The following is a 14,830-nucleotide window of genomic DNA, read 5'->3' as shown; positions in this document are numbered from 1 at the left end:
GATGTCTCGGAGAGCTTTCCCCCTCGCAGAGGAGAGGAGCACAAAGTTCTTCTCTGAAGAGGGATTCTGTTTCATCATCAGATCAGTAAATGCGCAATTCTATGCCAAGGGGATTGCGGGGATAAAGACTCAAACCCTTGCACCATGACGGAACTCATTCATTTCCCCACAGAAAGCAGATATCTAAAAGCCTCTTTCCACGTCCTGTCTCTGCTTGTGCAAGTATTTAATTTTCCAGGTCACTTTACACAGAAGTTGTCAAATACTCTGCATGACATTCCTGAGAAGTGATCGGATATTTTAAGTACATGATTTGAGCAATTTATTAGCTTCAAGCATAGATTTTGACCAGCTGACTGGTCATGTTTGAGGGAGCTCTATCATCAATATGCACAGAGGGATTTCGGGTTGTTTTGTCTCTCTGTGAAGGACTACAAAGGCTCAGGTCAAACACAGACTCAGTAAAACTCATCTAAAAAGGGGAAAAAGGATAATGTGAGTATTGTAAAAAAGGGAAAGTGGGACAGGGATACAAGATTATGAATCCAGCAAGGCATCAGTAGATTGAAGTTCACCTGCAGAGCCTTTTATGGCCCCTGATCAGTCTATATGTTTTATATCAGGACTTTTTTTTTTTTTTGATTTCAACAAAGCCTGACAGATTTCCTGCTTTCACTAAAACAATCTGACTTGCATGAGACGGCTGTCCTTATTTACTGCGCTATATCTCCACGAGGCCGGCCTTTTGATGATTTCCTCCAAGATTAGTGGCGACTAGGGCAGTAAGTGTCAGACAACAAAGAGGGAGACATCTGAGGTCAGCCGTGTCATTCAGTGGTAAGGCTGTTGGCAGCGTAGAAATGGTGATCAAAGAGCACCTCCTGTGTAGCCCCTATGAATGGTTAATATCTTTTTTTCTTCCTTGTTGTTTTCTTTCACTGCGGGCCAATGATTCTACTCATTATTATCCTCAAGGTGCTCTCAGTGTGCTTTGATCTGCATCTCTGCGTCTGATGGTATAGAATCAATGAAACACATTTTAACAGTGTTAATTTCACAGACACAACTTAAAGATGCAGACCCACACATTCTTTGCTATTAAACAGGACCACTTTTGTTGTACATGGGGTTTGTTACCACAGTTTTTAATGATTTAACCTTTAGTATTTCAATTTGTTATTATTTTTATGGATTTTATGTGCATAAGAAATCTTTTTGTTGTTGTTTTATTTGTTATTAACTTTTCCATTTTAACAAACAAGACAATGATGTACAGTAAAATACACAAACAGGGCAAAGGGATACCTCGCACGGGCGCAGCACAAACCCTCATTTCACACGTTTCCCACACATAGGGACAAGCAATCGAAAGAAAAAAAATGATAATAATTATCGGTTTAGTGCACAGACAAAGACAAATGTCTATAGTAAGTAGTGACTGGAATCACAATTTTACAATGTATCATAATTATATAGGAAACCCCAACCTGTATAACTGGAGCAGGCACAAAATCCCTGTCAGTTTTCCAATGTCTCAAAATTATTCTGGATGCTGTAATTAATCCGACCACAAAAAAGCTCTTTTTTAAATATTTGGGATTTGAGATTTATTACCCAAAAATAGAGATAAATCTGGGGTCAACAGAATCATGGAACCATGGCAACTGCTGGACTCTGGCAACTTCACCTCAAAAAAGCAAATAGAGAACATTCCCAGATACAAAAGAGGAAAGTTCCCACTTCTGTTTAACATTTCCAGCAAAAGTCCTCCTTTATCACTTTCATCCTATGAAGTCTCGATAGGGTATGGGAGTACCTGTGTGTGATCTTGTACTGTGTAAACCTCCTCTATGCTTCCTTTATATATTTCCCGCAGTCTGGTGATATATTAAACCATCTCTCAATTCCCTCTGCCATAAAAATGATAGAAGATTTGGCCTCACCTATAGCTGCTGTTGGTTACAGGAAATACAGTTTAATACCACACTGTCACAGTCACAGAATTCACATTAATTCACAAAGGGTTGCTCTTTGAATAAAGACTCCAGGGAGTAATTTTGCATCGTACTGTGAGCAATTTTAAGATTTTATGTTGTACATGGCATGTGTCACAAGACGCAGAGATAGCAGGTGGTTACACCATACAGTTGGAGGTGTGCAGTCTGTCGCCTGCTCATCTAACAGCTCACTGAGGCTATTCCTTCTTGTTCCACTACTCCTTGCAATATTTCCTACTGAAAAACTGTCAATAAAGTTCAGAAAATTACAGAGAAACCAAAGTACGTTTAGTGAACAATATTGGCTACCTATAAGCTCACCGAAAAAACGTTGCATTTCCCCGTGACTACTTCATAATAAAAGCCAGCTGCTATTTTGCCAGTTAAATGCTTTTAATGTGAAGCTTTTATCTGTTTCTCAAGATTACATTACATTAATGCAGCACCACAGACTCCCATATCATTTGCTGTGTTAACTCATCGAGCGATAATGACTTAACAGATATTAATCTAAACTGAGATTGTCTCTTATACACCTTACTGTATACGCTATGTACAGTAACATTTTATTTTATACAAATGTTATTATTTATTTGCAGTTTGTGATGTTTAACCTCATTCCTTCTGTTCCCCACGCTTGATTTACTGTATATGACCTCCAAATACACAAACACATCCATGTTAATGGGTTCAGGTCTTTCAACGACCCGAAGAGAAAGTGAAAAGTTTTGCAGTAAATAAATAACCGTATTATAAATAGTGGAGGGACACATTCCCATTACTCAAAGAATAATTCCAGATTAGCCATGCATTTTTAAATGTCATCTTGACTTTGCACTTATTCGACAATTCACTTACTCCCTGAAGTTCTTTATTATCTTTTGAATTTTAATACTCATATCAGGCTCTATATGAAATATTTAGATTTTTGAGCGCGAAACAGAGATTCGATCGAAGATTTGTTGTGTAACCTGGACTCATCCGTCCGCATTTCCTTGTGTGTATGACCTCGGTGCCAGCTGCTCCCTGTGGCTGTGTATTTGTGCTGCAGCACTTTGGCCTTTGAGTAACCTAATTGTTGTGTGTTTTTGTGTCCCCCGCAGTACAAACAGGTGGAGCAGTACATGTCCTTCCACAAGCTGCCGGCGGATATGAGGCAGAGAATTCATGACTACTACGAGCACCGCTACCAAGGCAAGATGTTCGATGAGGAGAGCATCCTGGGAGAACTGAACGAACCGCTCCGAGAGGTGGGATGAGCTCTGCTGTCTTTGTTTAAAATGGCTGCACGTTCAAAAGCTTGTGTACTGCTTGACATTCCCCTCACTTCGGTTCACACTCGCTGACATTTTACCCTTACACAAGTGCACCGAGGGAATTTTTTTTCTTGAGGTCAAAATCAAACAGGAGTAAAACTGAGAGGGGTTAGACAGCACAGCTGATATTTTTCCTGCACATATTCCTCTTGTATGAAATTGTGGAGTTTTGTCAAGCCTTTTCCTTCCTTTTCTGTTGTCCTTACTAACTCTCTGTTTCCATTCAAACAGGAAATCATTAACTTCAATTGTCGAAAGCTGGTGGCGTCCATGCCTCTATTTGCCAACGCCGACCCAAACTTTGTCACCTCCATGCTCACCAAGCTGAAGTTCGAGGTGTTCCAGCCTGGGGATTACATCATCAGGGAGGGCACCATTGGCAAGAAAATGTACTTCATACAACATGGAGTTGTCAGCGTGCTAACCAAAGGCAACAAAGAGACCAAGCTTTCAGACGGCTCCTACTTTGGGGGTAAGATGAGCTGTTGCTGGCACCAGAAACACAAACTCAAAGGTCACACGCTCACACACATCTTTCCGTGGAGCTTAAATCTGTGCTGTTTTAATATTAATAACGCTGTCCTTTAACACCTTAAAAGGTTGTCCTGGGTTTGAATTCTGATTTCTGAGGCAACAGCCCTCGGAAGCAGCTATTCTTGCCCTGATATTGGCTTGCCCTGGAGCTCGAGGTGGTATGTTGTGCACTGCTTGTCACCTCACTTAATATTCATCTTCATGGTAAATGCAGGACTTTTCCCTTAATTCACATCATGAGCTGTCTCTTAAATGCAGACCAAAACAGCATTTGCTCCAGAGCAAATTAAGAAATGCACATCTAAATGTCAGGAAGGTCAGGAAGCTGTGAAATGACATAATACATGAACGCTTGAGACTCGTGCGATAACCCAGAGGTTCTATGTGTTTAACTTGTTAAGTTCTTAATCAGGGTCAGATAATGCATAGTGCTCTCACGATCCCACAGAGACTATGACACATGTAAGAGACAATGCTGCCATACTGCCCTCACCAAATACCAATTAATTTGCCTGGTGACAGCGTATCATTTCGACTACACTGTTAAGTAATTAGAAGTGGTGGCAAAGCATTTAACAGCACATGACCTGTCTGTGGAAGTTTAATTACGTCTTGCCTGCTCAAGTCCATCTCCATGCCCTCTCTCCGGGGAGTTCTAGAAATATAATGAAACCATGGCAGGCAATCTATCTCTACACATGCCAAAACTAATCAGCATTTTAGACAACATGGCCCCGGCTCTCTCTAGGGCCATTTTGTCTCAGATGTTGTCCAAAATGTTCCCTCTTTCGGTCCCTCTTCAGTGAAGCAGGCTTCACATTCGCAGAGAGGTCCGGCGCCGCAGAGGCTTGTTTCTAGTGCATGCCTCCTGGTAATGGCACAGTTTTTGTGACAGCTTGGACATCGTGCCACGCAAAGACACTGAACCGAATAGATAGAAAGTTGAATTTAGACTTCAGTCCTTGAGTAAACACGAGTAGAGTAATGCATAAAAGTGCTAAAACTAGCACAATCGCTTTAACCTTAAGCCTCAGATCTGTAATTATTTTCCCTCTTGTGCACTATATGCACAAGGCCTTTGACTCCATTATCCTGTCACTATAACTGGCAGTGCCACACTCCTCTAGGGGTGTAGGGGTGGGGGCTAGCGAGGTAAGCCTAGAGCCACTGGGAGTTTGTTACCAAACATGAGTTAGTCATTCATGAAATTAATTGGTGCAGGATCAGCACGGCGAGTATGTGGCACATGTTGATTTCGGTGTGGCTGTCAGTATCAGCGAGCAGGAAGGTTTTTTTTGCATGGGAAAATTGAGATTTGCTCCACATGGATTTCAGTGTGATTCCGTGAGCATGTGAATGTGGAACAGTCACAGAAGAGCTTTTCTTTTTGTCAAACACTCTCAGTGTCAGCGGGCGCCGGTTTACTCGTATTTGCTCATCAGCATCTCGGCAAACTCGTGCACTGTAACTCATTCATTCATAGACAACCTGAATTATTTACCCAATTATACACTCAGCAGTCTGCTTCACTTTGTTAGCGGCTGGATTACCTCTAGCCAGTGAGCCTAAAGTCTAAAGTGGACTCGACATGTCCTGGGTGGGAGCGTCGGCTGGGCACACAGCAATCCAGCGGAGAGGGGAAATGTAATGTGACTGCAGTACTGACGCCAAGGGACACATGGATCGCTGCCAAGGCTTCTCTCTGGATGCTGCTCTAGGCTCAGAAAGAAAACATGCGCCCTCCGCCCCCGCCCTCCACTTGCCTCTTTCTCTCCTTATAGTTCAGTATTGAAACACTTATCGGGACAGCATCTCCGCTACCCTCTGTGTGCCCAGACTGAGGAGGTTATTGTGTTGTTATAGTTCATCCTTTGTTGCCTGTGGTAATTGATGTGTTGCTAGTGCCGACTGTGGCTCTCACTTGGTCGGAGTAGATCTCAGTGACCTTGCGGTGGCCCTGCATGCCAGTCAGAGGTGCTTATCAAAAGCTGCCTTTGATTGCACCTTTAAGATGGCTCACTTTGCCTGTGAGTGAGTGGCTTGTAGTAGCTCTGTGAGTGGGAAGAAAAAAACAGAAAATAAGACAGAGTCAGAGAGAGAGAGAGGATTGAAGAGGAGTTGACTGCAATGTTTGCAATCTCACGTGCCATCTTTTTGGCCTTACTGTCCTGAGTGGTGCTCAGTAAATCAGTAGTCTTGTCAAATCCTGGGTTCCATCTCGGCTCTCTTTTACTTTTTTGCCATGTCTCTCCCTTCCCTGTGCTGAGACTGGCTGTGCTACAGAGCTGCCAAATGGCCACCCTGACTGAGTGAGTCACAGGGAGAGGCTGGCAGTGGCAAAAACCCAGGTAATCCTCCCAGTCCTTAACCCAGTTAACACCTCTGCATCTCTTATTCTGGAGAAGCTTCAGCTGACTCAGTGACAGAATGGGGGCTATGATGGTTAAAGCATAGTCTTAAATAAGATGACAGCTCAAATAGGACAAGATAATATACACCAATCAGCCAAAACATTAGGACCACTGACATGTGAAGGGACAATGTGTGACAATTCAATGTTCTGCTGGGAAACTTTTGGACCTAGCATTCATGTGGATGTTACTCAGATATGTACCACCCACCTAGACCAGACCAGGCACCCCCACCCCATAGCAATGACACTCCTTGATGGCAGCAGCCATCCCCAGCAGGATGCAGCCTGACACAGACACAATGTCACTTCACTGTGGCTGTTATCTCTCATCAACAAAACATCACCCGGCCTAAGCTCAAGAGGTGAAATAGAAACAATGAGATGTGACGGGACATTGGCGTCAGTCATGATGCTGCAAAACACTTCTTCCCTACCTGTCTGCGCATGCTAGCTAGGTGTTTGTGCAGCTATGCTAATGCTGTGAGGGAGTTAGCATGGCGTGTCACGGGGAATCAGGCAGCCCACTGCGGACGATTCAAAGGTTAGAGAGTGTGTCCGCTCTGTGGGCTGGGGGCAGTGTCGGGGAATGGAGATGGGAGCTGACAGTAGAGTCCAGGTGAGCTTTGCCAGACCAGGCTGCAGGACACAAATACTTCATCACAGGCCAAGCAAGCTTGCTCATATTCATTAATTCCTGTCGATGCACGCTTATAAGGGCAGGTACAACCACACTTACCTAAAATCACATGCAGATAGATGCACAGGCAGAACGAAAAGTACATTCAAAGGCCAGCATTTGCATTCACCTCGTGGAACCTCGTAGTCAGGAACACATTCCTCCTGTGCATGTGCAGATCTATACAGGATGTTTAAAGTTGTAAAGGTTTTGTAAAGAAACTATTGACTCATATTTCAGTGAGACTGAAAATTATTCATGTGTTTACATTTGTTCTAGTTTCACTCTTTCATTTTCTAACTAAGCAAGACTCTCTGTCCCTTCTTATATAGAGAATTACTATTAACGTTTTATTTTTTTATCAAAATGTTTCTATATTTGTATCTTTCTTGAACAGCCTTATTTGCTGCACTGTTACCTTGTAGGTTTTTATTGACTATTTTGTTCAGCTTCCTGCTCCCAGCATGGATGTCGCCCAGGGAAAGTCAATAGAACCTCACAGAGAGGTCTCTGTTGTGCAGATAAACACATCTACATGTTGTTTATCTGTGCAACATGTAGAGGGGGTAATGAATAAACTGTCAGTATATACAGTTTTCAAAAAGATCTAAGTGGCTATTTCACTTCAACATAGGAGGTCTAAATGGTGGGAGGCATCATCTAATTTAAATCAGATCAAAAACTAAGAACCAGTCATTTAATCCTAAACTCTGTCTGCTGTATAAAAGAAAACTAATGTCATCATATTAGTTTGACATATTAAACAAAAGGGGCTGAATGGTTTATTTTACTTAACATACAGTGGGATCCAAAAGCCTGTGACCACATTGAAAGTCTGACATATTTTCATTTTCATTACGTTAACTACTTTGTAGAAAAGGTCTGATTTTTGCTATTGACAATATCAAATATTGAGTTTCATCCTTTTGTTGCGTGTTCAGATGACACTTTACAAGCTAAAAGTAAAACAACTTGCAGCTGTTGTTCAGCACGTGTAAACATGACAGCATCTTAAGTTTTCCTGCAGAACATTGCTCATTGGGTATAACATGAGTTATCAGTTTTGAACAAACTCTTGGATTCCATGCAGCTCAATTGCTGCTGCTAGTAACGCAAAAGAGGGACAAACAAGTACTATGATATCCTGTAATTCATAGAGGTTTTCCATCAAATTGTGAGGGGGGTGATGTTATTATTAGTAATAAACAACATTGTATTAAACTTGAAATAAATATAGAGTGGTACAAAGAATCCTGTGCCCACTAAACTTTTTTCAGTGGAAAGTTGGTATGGAGTCTCTCAGTTGAGAACTCGTTATGCTCCAACAAAGATCATTTGGGCCAATCATATCATTTTGGCAGGCTTAATGGGGTGATGGACAGAAGATGGAGTCAAAAAATGGCTCTGATTTGTTGTGGGACTATCCAGTTGCATGCAGAGGGATATTTTTTCTCTGTATCAGTTAAAACCATTGACTGTATAAATATGGACAACGTGTCCCCCCTTCCTTCCATTGGCCATTGGCGCCGCCATCTTGTGACTTTGGGGCCAGAGTCTTGCAGATTATACGCTGTACTTATTTATTTAGTTATTTTTTCATGCTCTCACAATCCTACGGGACCGCTTCACAGAGAGGTTGGCCTGGCAACTAGTGATCATGATCTCACATCCCGTTTCTATAGCATCAAATAACCGAGTAAAACAAAACTTCTCAGAAAAATGGTGTGAATATGCATCAGTATTGTATTAACTACCTAAAAAAATGTATTTGACGTGTATTTTAGTGTTTTAGTTCGGCCCAGGCCCATCCACTAACATGGAGGGGGTGGAGCTTATGACCTATACTGCAGCCGGACACCAGGGGGAGCTCTACTTGCTTTGGCTTCACTTTTGAGCAGCTGTTCTGCTGTCCATCTTTATACAGTCTATGATTGAAACACGTCCCACAATGTGTTACCAGAATCATATACTGCTAAGAATTGAGATTGCCTATGCCAACGCAAAGTATTTTTACTGGTGGTCTCAAATAATGAACACCTCTCTATACTACAAACTACATTTGTGATACACAGTAACGCACACAAGATGTCTCTCTTTTGGTTTTTCTTCCTGTCTTGCTTTCTCCTTCCACACACATACGTACAAACACACACACACACACTTACAATCTGCTCTCCACTCTGAGAGCTGGGGCAGGGACTCAGGGGAAACATCATTCTAGTAAGAGCATGGTACACGTGGGTTGCACCATCCAGCCGAGCACCAGCCATGTGTGTATTCACCAAGGTCACAGCGCACAATGTCTTAGTCCTTCTTTCCCGGGGCAACATCCAATTTTAATTGGTGTCATTAAATTTTGATGAATGCATTGTCAATTTAGTGTGAAAATACATACATTATGGCAGTGGTAAAAATGCTGTCCACAAATTACCTGTTACCAAATGTAAATGCTGAACAGCGGGATGACATACCATTTAATTGATCAAGTTAGCTCTTTTTTGAGTTGATTTGCAGAATAGCAGACTTGTACCTGTGTTGCTGTTTTTTAATTTGAACTCCAGCTGTTTTTTTATCTGGGAAAAAAATACCCAGCACTTATTTTATTTCATGATGATATTATAGCTTTGCTAGACTGAGCTATTGGGAAAACACACGCCCCTTACAGAATCCAGACTGAGCTACACCAACTAAGCCTGTTCTCTGATTTCATGCAGGATTTGGGGAGTATTGCAATGAGTCACAGGAGATGTGAGTAAGCAGTGGGAGAAGAGCATTCATAAACTAGACAATTCCCCTGCGGGAAATCGCGAGAGTGATGCAGTGGCCGCAGCAGTCTGCGATACCATGCTATATTGCTGTGACAGTACGATGCTACGATGATGCTACTATGCCAAGATGCTACAATGCTATGATGCTAAGATACTAAGATGCTATGATACTAAGATGCTACAAAGCTAAGATACCATGTTGCTACGATGCTAAGATGCTACAATGCAATTATACTAAGATGCTATGATGCTTTAATGATCACCTGTTCATATAGTCATAATATAATCCTGGTGAAAATATTTGCGACTAACGTTGCAAATAATTTCATGTTTGACTACAAAAAGTAATGGTCAAGTCAAGACAGGTATGAAAGTATTCGCGACTTACGTCGCGAATGTCTTTACTAAGTAGCATGTCTTTACTACCATGAGCAGCAGCTATAACAAAAAGCACAACTCAAATAGTCATTTAAGGCCTGGTTCCTTCTGACTAGATGGGTGTGAGTTTGATGTCATGCAGGGTACAACAAACCAAACAGGATGAGGAGGATGCAGTAGGCCTGGCTGAGAGAGAGAGACACTGAGAAGGGTCGTCCTTTACGCCCTTCTACAAACTGAAGGGCAGGTACAGGCAGCAGACCCCTCCCAGCTCCACCTGAAAGCCAGCATCAAATAAGGAAGAGAGTGGGAGGGATCTCACTAGGATCCCCAGACAAAGAACGAGCAAATCGTAACAATTGATCGTTAATCATAATAATTTTAACAATAAAACTCATCACTCCTACCTGAGCAATAGTTTAACAGTTTACGGCACAGTCTTACAGTTAGAAAAACAATAATATTAAACTTAACACATCCAGGCTGTAACAAGGAATCAGCGATGAAGTGAAGACCTTCAAATTGTCCTGCGAGTCCAGCTCTTTGTCTCATGTTGGACGTCACTGCAGTCTGTCTGGATCAGCTGGAGGAAAACTATAGGCAGACAAATAGACATGTCAAATAATTTTATGTAACATACTTAATATAACTCTTATGAGTGTTCAACAGCTCATTATTTATTTAATTAAAAACATCATATTATATTAAATTACTCCAATTATATATATATATACTGTCATTAATGTTGTTGCAAGCCATAAATGTTTCCTACTTTATGTGGTGGAATAATATATTTTTCAGTTTGACACAGTTTAATTTAAAAATATCTTCCCTTTAAATTGTAAAACTTCAACATTATTACTGTGATAAGCACCCGCTAGCAAGGCGGCGAATTAGCCGGCGGCTAACCCCACTAGCCTCCGCGTTAGCTCACGGCTAACTGCCGCGGCTAATTCGTGTTTAACTCCCGCGGGTCCGCGGTTAAATCCCGGTTAGCTAGCGGTTAGCTAGCGGTTAGCTCGAGGCTAACTCCGCGGTTGAGTCCGCGGCGTTAAGGTAGCGGCTAGTTAGCTCCGTTAGCTCCGCTAGCTTGCTAACATACATGAGCTATGCTGGAAGGCTAGTCGTCGGCTAAATCACTGGGCGGCTAGTCGTTAGCGTCTGTTAGCAGTTTAGCTATTCACTGACCTAATAAGATGAAGGAAACGGGTCAGGGATGTTGTGTCAGGAGTTTCAGCAAAGCAGCCAGATATAATTTGTGTTTAAAATAAAGGAAAAGGTCATAATGTTAGGTTCTGGCCCCCTACAGTACTGCAGTAATGGTTTGGGGGGTTTTAATGTTTTGGCAGATCATGTTTTCCACTGAGAGCTCTTTTCCCGCCTCTCGTCCCCTGCAGCTGCGTGTGTGAACGTGTGTAAGCTGGTTGGGGTCTGGTTGTCATGGCTACCAGCGTCAACTGCTCCTGTTAGAATGTCAGTTGGAAGACGGGGAGAGAGAGAGAAAATGCTGAAATATCGCCTCGAACAGGAAGGACTTGTGGCCAAACCGTATTTCCAAACATTGAACCGACTTAACTTTGGGCATCTTGAGGCTTTCCTGAACGTCTAGATATGTAATTTGTGGGTAAAATGAAGAAATGTGACCTGTTTCAAGCGATTCAAAGAAAGGTTACGTCTGCTTTCCTCCAGAAATTTCCCTGCCTTTTTAACATGGCAGTCTATGGAGCTGTGGATGGGTGTTGCTGGCGCATCTTTGTGTCTGACGCCAAAACTATAAGACTTACAGCTTTAGCAGACGAATTTGAGTGAGAAGACACATTTTCCTACGTTTCTATGTATAAATTATGTCTGTCGTGTGAAATTTGTGGCCACGGGAGCAGTTTCTGTGCAGTTTTTTGACTAACTTTCTTCTCCCCTCCTCACTCTAGCTGATGATGTCATCCACTCTAGCACAAACATTCCGCGCAATACACACCCATTATAAACCCTGAAATTTGAGTAAAAACCGACACAACTCTGAGGCTTCATAGTTTAAAAACGGTAAAAGTTGCCGACAAGTGAAGTGAATCTCTGAAGAGAAGGCAAGAGTACCTACGTTTTAAAGTTGAAATGAAGTCTCTCGGTTAAAGTATGCCAGAGCAGTTCATTGTTGAAAATGTCTGTTGGAATTGTTTTTTTTTCGGGCTTCTCCATTCATTTCAATTGGGAAATTTGTCGCAGTTTTTTCGCGACTACGTCGCGAAAAAATCTTGTTTGAAAGAACTGTATAGAAGCACACCGAGTCCGATCGAGACGCACGTTTTGATGTATTTTGTGTCTGTGTGCGACGAACGGTATTTGAGTTGAAAGGTTTCGAAAATGCGTAGGAAAAAGTTTAATAATAATAATAACTAGACAATTCCCCTGCGGGAAATCGCGAGAGTGATGCAGTGGCCGCAGCAGTCTGCGATACCATGCTATATTGCTGTGATAGTACGATGCTACGATGCTATGATGATGCTACTATGCCAAGATGCTACTACAATGCTATGATGCTATGATACTAAGATGCTACAAAGCTAAGATACTATGTTGCTACGATGCTAAGATGCTACAATGCAATTATACTAAGATGCTATGATGCTTTAATGATCACCTGTTCATATAGTCATAATATAATCCTGGTGAAAATATTTGCGACTTACGTTGCAAATAATTTCATGTTTGACTACAAAAAGTAATGGTCAGGTCAAGACAGGTATGAAAGTATTCGCGACTTACGTCGCGAATGTCTTTACTAAGTAGCATGTCTTTACTACCATGAGCAGCAGCTATAACAAAAAGCACAACTCAAATAGTCATTTAAGGCCTGGTTCCTTCTGACTGGATGGGTGTGAGTTTGATGTCATGCAGGGTACAACAAACCAAACAGGATGAGGAGGATGCAGTAGGCCTGGCTGAGAGAGAGAGAGACACTGAGAAGGGTCGTCCTTTATGCTTCGCCTTCTACAAACTGAAGGGCAGGTACAGGCAGCAGAGCCCTCCCAGCTCCACCTGAAAGCCAGCATCAAATAAGGAAGAGAGTGGGAGGGATCTCACTAGGATCCCCAGACAAAGAACGAGCAAATCGTAACAATTGATCGTTAATCATAATAATTTTAACAATAAAACTCATTACTCCTACCTGAGCAATAGTTTAACAGTTTACGGCACAGTCTTACAGTTAGAAAAACAATAATATTAAACTTAACACATCCAGGCTGTAACAAGGAATCAGCGATGAAGTGAAGACCTTCAAATTGTCCTGAGAGTCCAGCTCTTCGTCTCATGTTGGACGTCACTGCAGTCTGTCTGGATCAGCTGGAGGAAAACTATAGGCAGACAAATAGACATGTCAAATAATGTTATGTAACATACTTAATATAACTCTTATGAGTGTTCAACAGCTCATTATTTATTTAATTAAAAACATCATATTATATTAAATTACTCCAATTATATATATATATACTGTCATTAATGTTGTTGCAAGCCATAAATGTTTCCTACTTTATGTGGTGGAATAATATATTTTTCAGTTTGACACAGTTTAATATAAAAATATCTTCCCTTTAAATTGTAAAACTTCAACATTATTACTGTGATAAGCACCCGCTAGCAAGGCGGCGAATTAGCCGGCGGCTAAACCCACTAGCCTCCGCGTTAGCTCACGGCGAACTGCCGCGGCTAATTCGTGTTTAACTCCCGCGGGTCCGCGGTTAAATCCCGGTTAGCTAGCGGTTAGTTAGCGGTTAGCTCGAGGCTAACTCCGCGGTTGAGTCCGCGGCGTTAAGGTAGCGGCTAGCTAGCTCCGTTAGCTCCGCTAGCTTGCTAACATACATGAGCTATGCTGGAAGGCTAGTCGTCGGCTAAATCACTGGGCGGCTAGTCGTTAGCGTCTGTTAGCAGTTTAGCTATTCACTGACCTAATAAGATGAAGGAAACGGGTCAGGGATGTTGTGTCAGGAGTTTCAGCAAAGCAGCCAGATATAATTTGTGTTTAAAATAAAGGAAAAGGTCATAATGTCAGGTTCTGGCCCCCTACAGTACTGCAGTAATGGTTTGGGGGGTTTTAATGTTTTGGCAGATCATGTTTTCCACTGAGAGCTCTTTTCCCGCCTCTCGTCCCCAGCAGCTGCGTGTGTGAACGTGTGTAAGCTGGTTGGGGTCTGGTTGTCATGGCTACCAGGGTCAACTGCTCCTGTTCGAATGTCAGTTGGAAGACGGGGAGAGAGAGAGAAAATGCTGAAAAATCGCCTCGAACAGGAAGGACTTGTGGCCAAACCGTATTTCCAATCATTGAACCGACTTAACTTTGGGCATCTTGAGGCTTTCCTGAACGTCTACATATGCAGTTTGTGGGTAAAATGAAGAAATGTGACCTATTAAAGCGATTCAAAGAAAGGTTACGTCTGCTTTCCTCCAGAAATTTCCCTGCCTTTTTAACATGGCAGTCTATGGAGCTGTGGGTGGGTGTTGCTGGCGCATCTTTGTGTCTGACGCCAAAACTATAAGACTTACAGCTTTAGCAGACGAATTTGAGTGAGAAGACACATTTTCCTACGTTTCTATGTATAAATTATGTCTGTCGTGTGAAATTTGTGGCCACGGGAGCAGTTTCTGTGCAGTTTTTTGACTAACTTTCTTCTCCCCTCCTCACTCTAGCTGATGATGTCATCCACTCTAGCACAAACATTCCGCGCAATACACACCCATTATAAACCCTGAAA

General features: G+C 42.2%; 1 protein-coding gene across 1 annotated transcript in view; it reads left to right on the top strand.

The window, feature by feature from the left end:
- The window catches only part of hcn4 (hyperpolarization activated cyclic nucleotide-gated potassium channel 4), an 83,680-nt gene that overhangs the window by 47,856 nt on the left and 20,994 nt on the right, over positions 1-14,830 (top strand). The window contains exons 5-6 of the mRNA XM_084575026.1: positions 3,101-3,247; positions 3,545-3,785. Coding sequence (XP_084431152.1) covers positions 3,101-3,247; positions 3,545-3,785 — 388 coding nt within the window. The remainder of the gene's footprint in view (positions 1-3,100; positions 3,248-3,544; positions 3,786-14,830) is intronic.

This window comes from Chelon labrosus, assembly GCF_963514085.1.
Source record: "Chelon labrosus genome assembly, chromosome: 3".
In the NCBI taxonomy this organism is placed as follows: domain Eukaryota; kingdom Metazoa; phylum Chordata; class Actinopteri; order Mugiliformes; family Mugilidae; genus Chelon; species Chelon labrosus.
The sequence above is the reverse complement of the archived record's forward strand: the minus strand, read 5'-3'. Positions and strand labels throughout refer to the sequence as shown.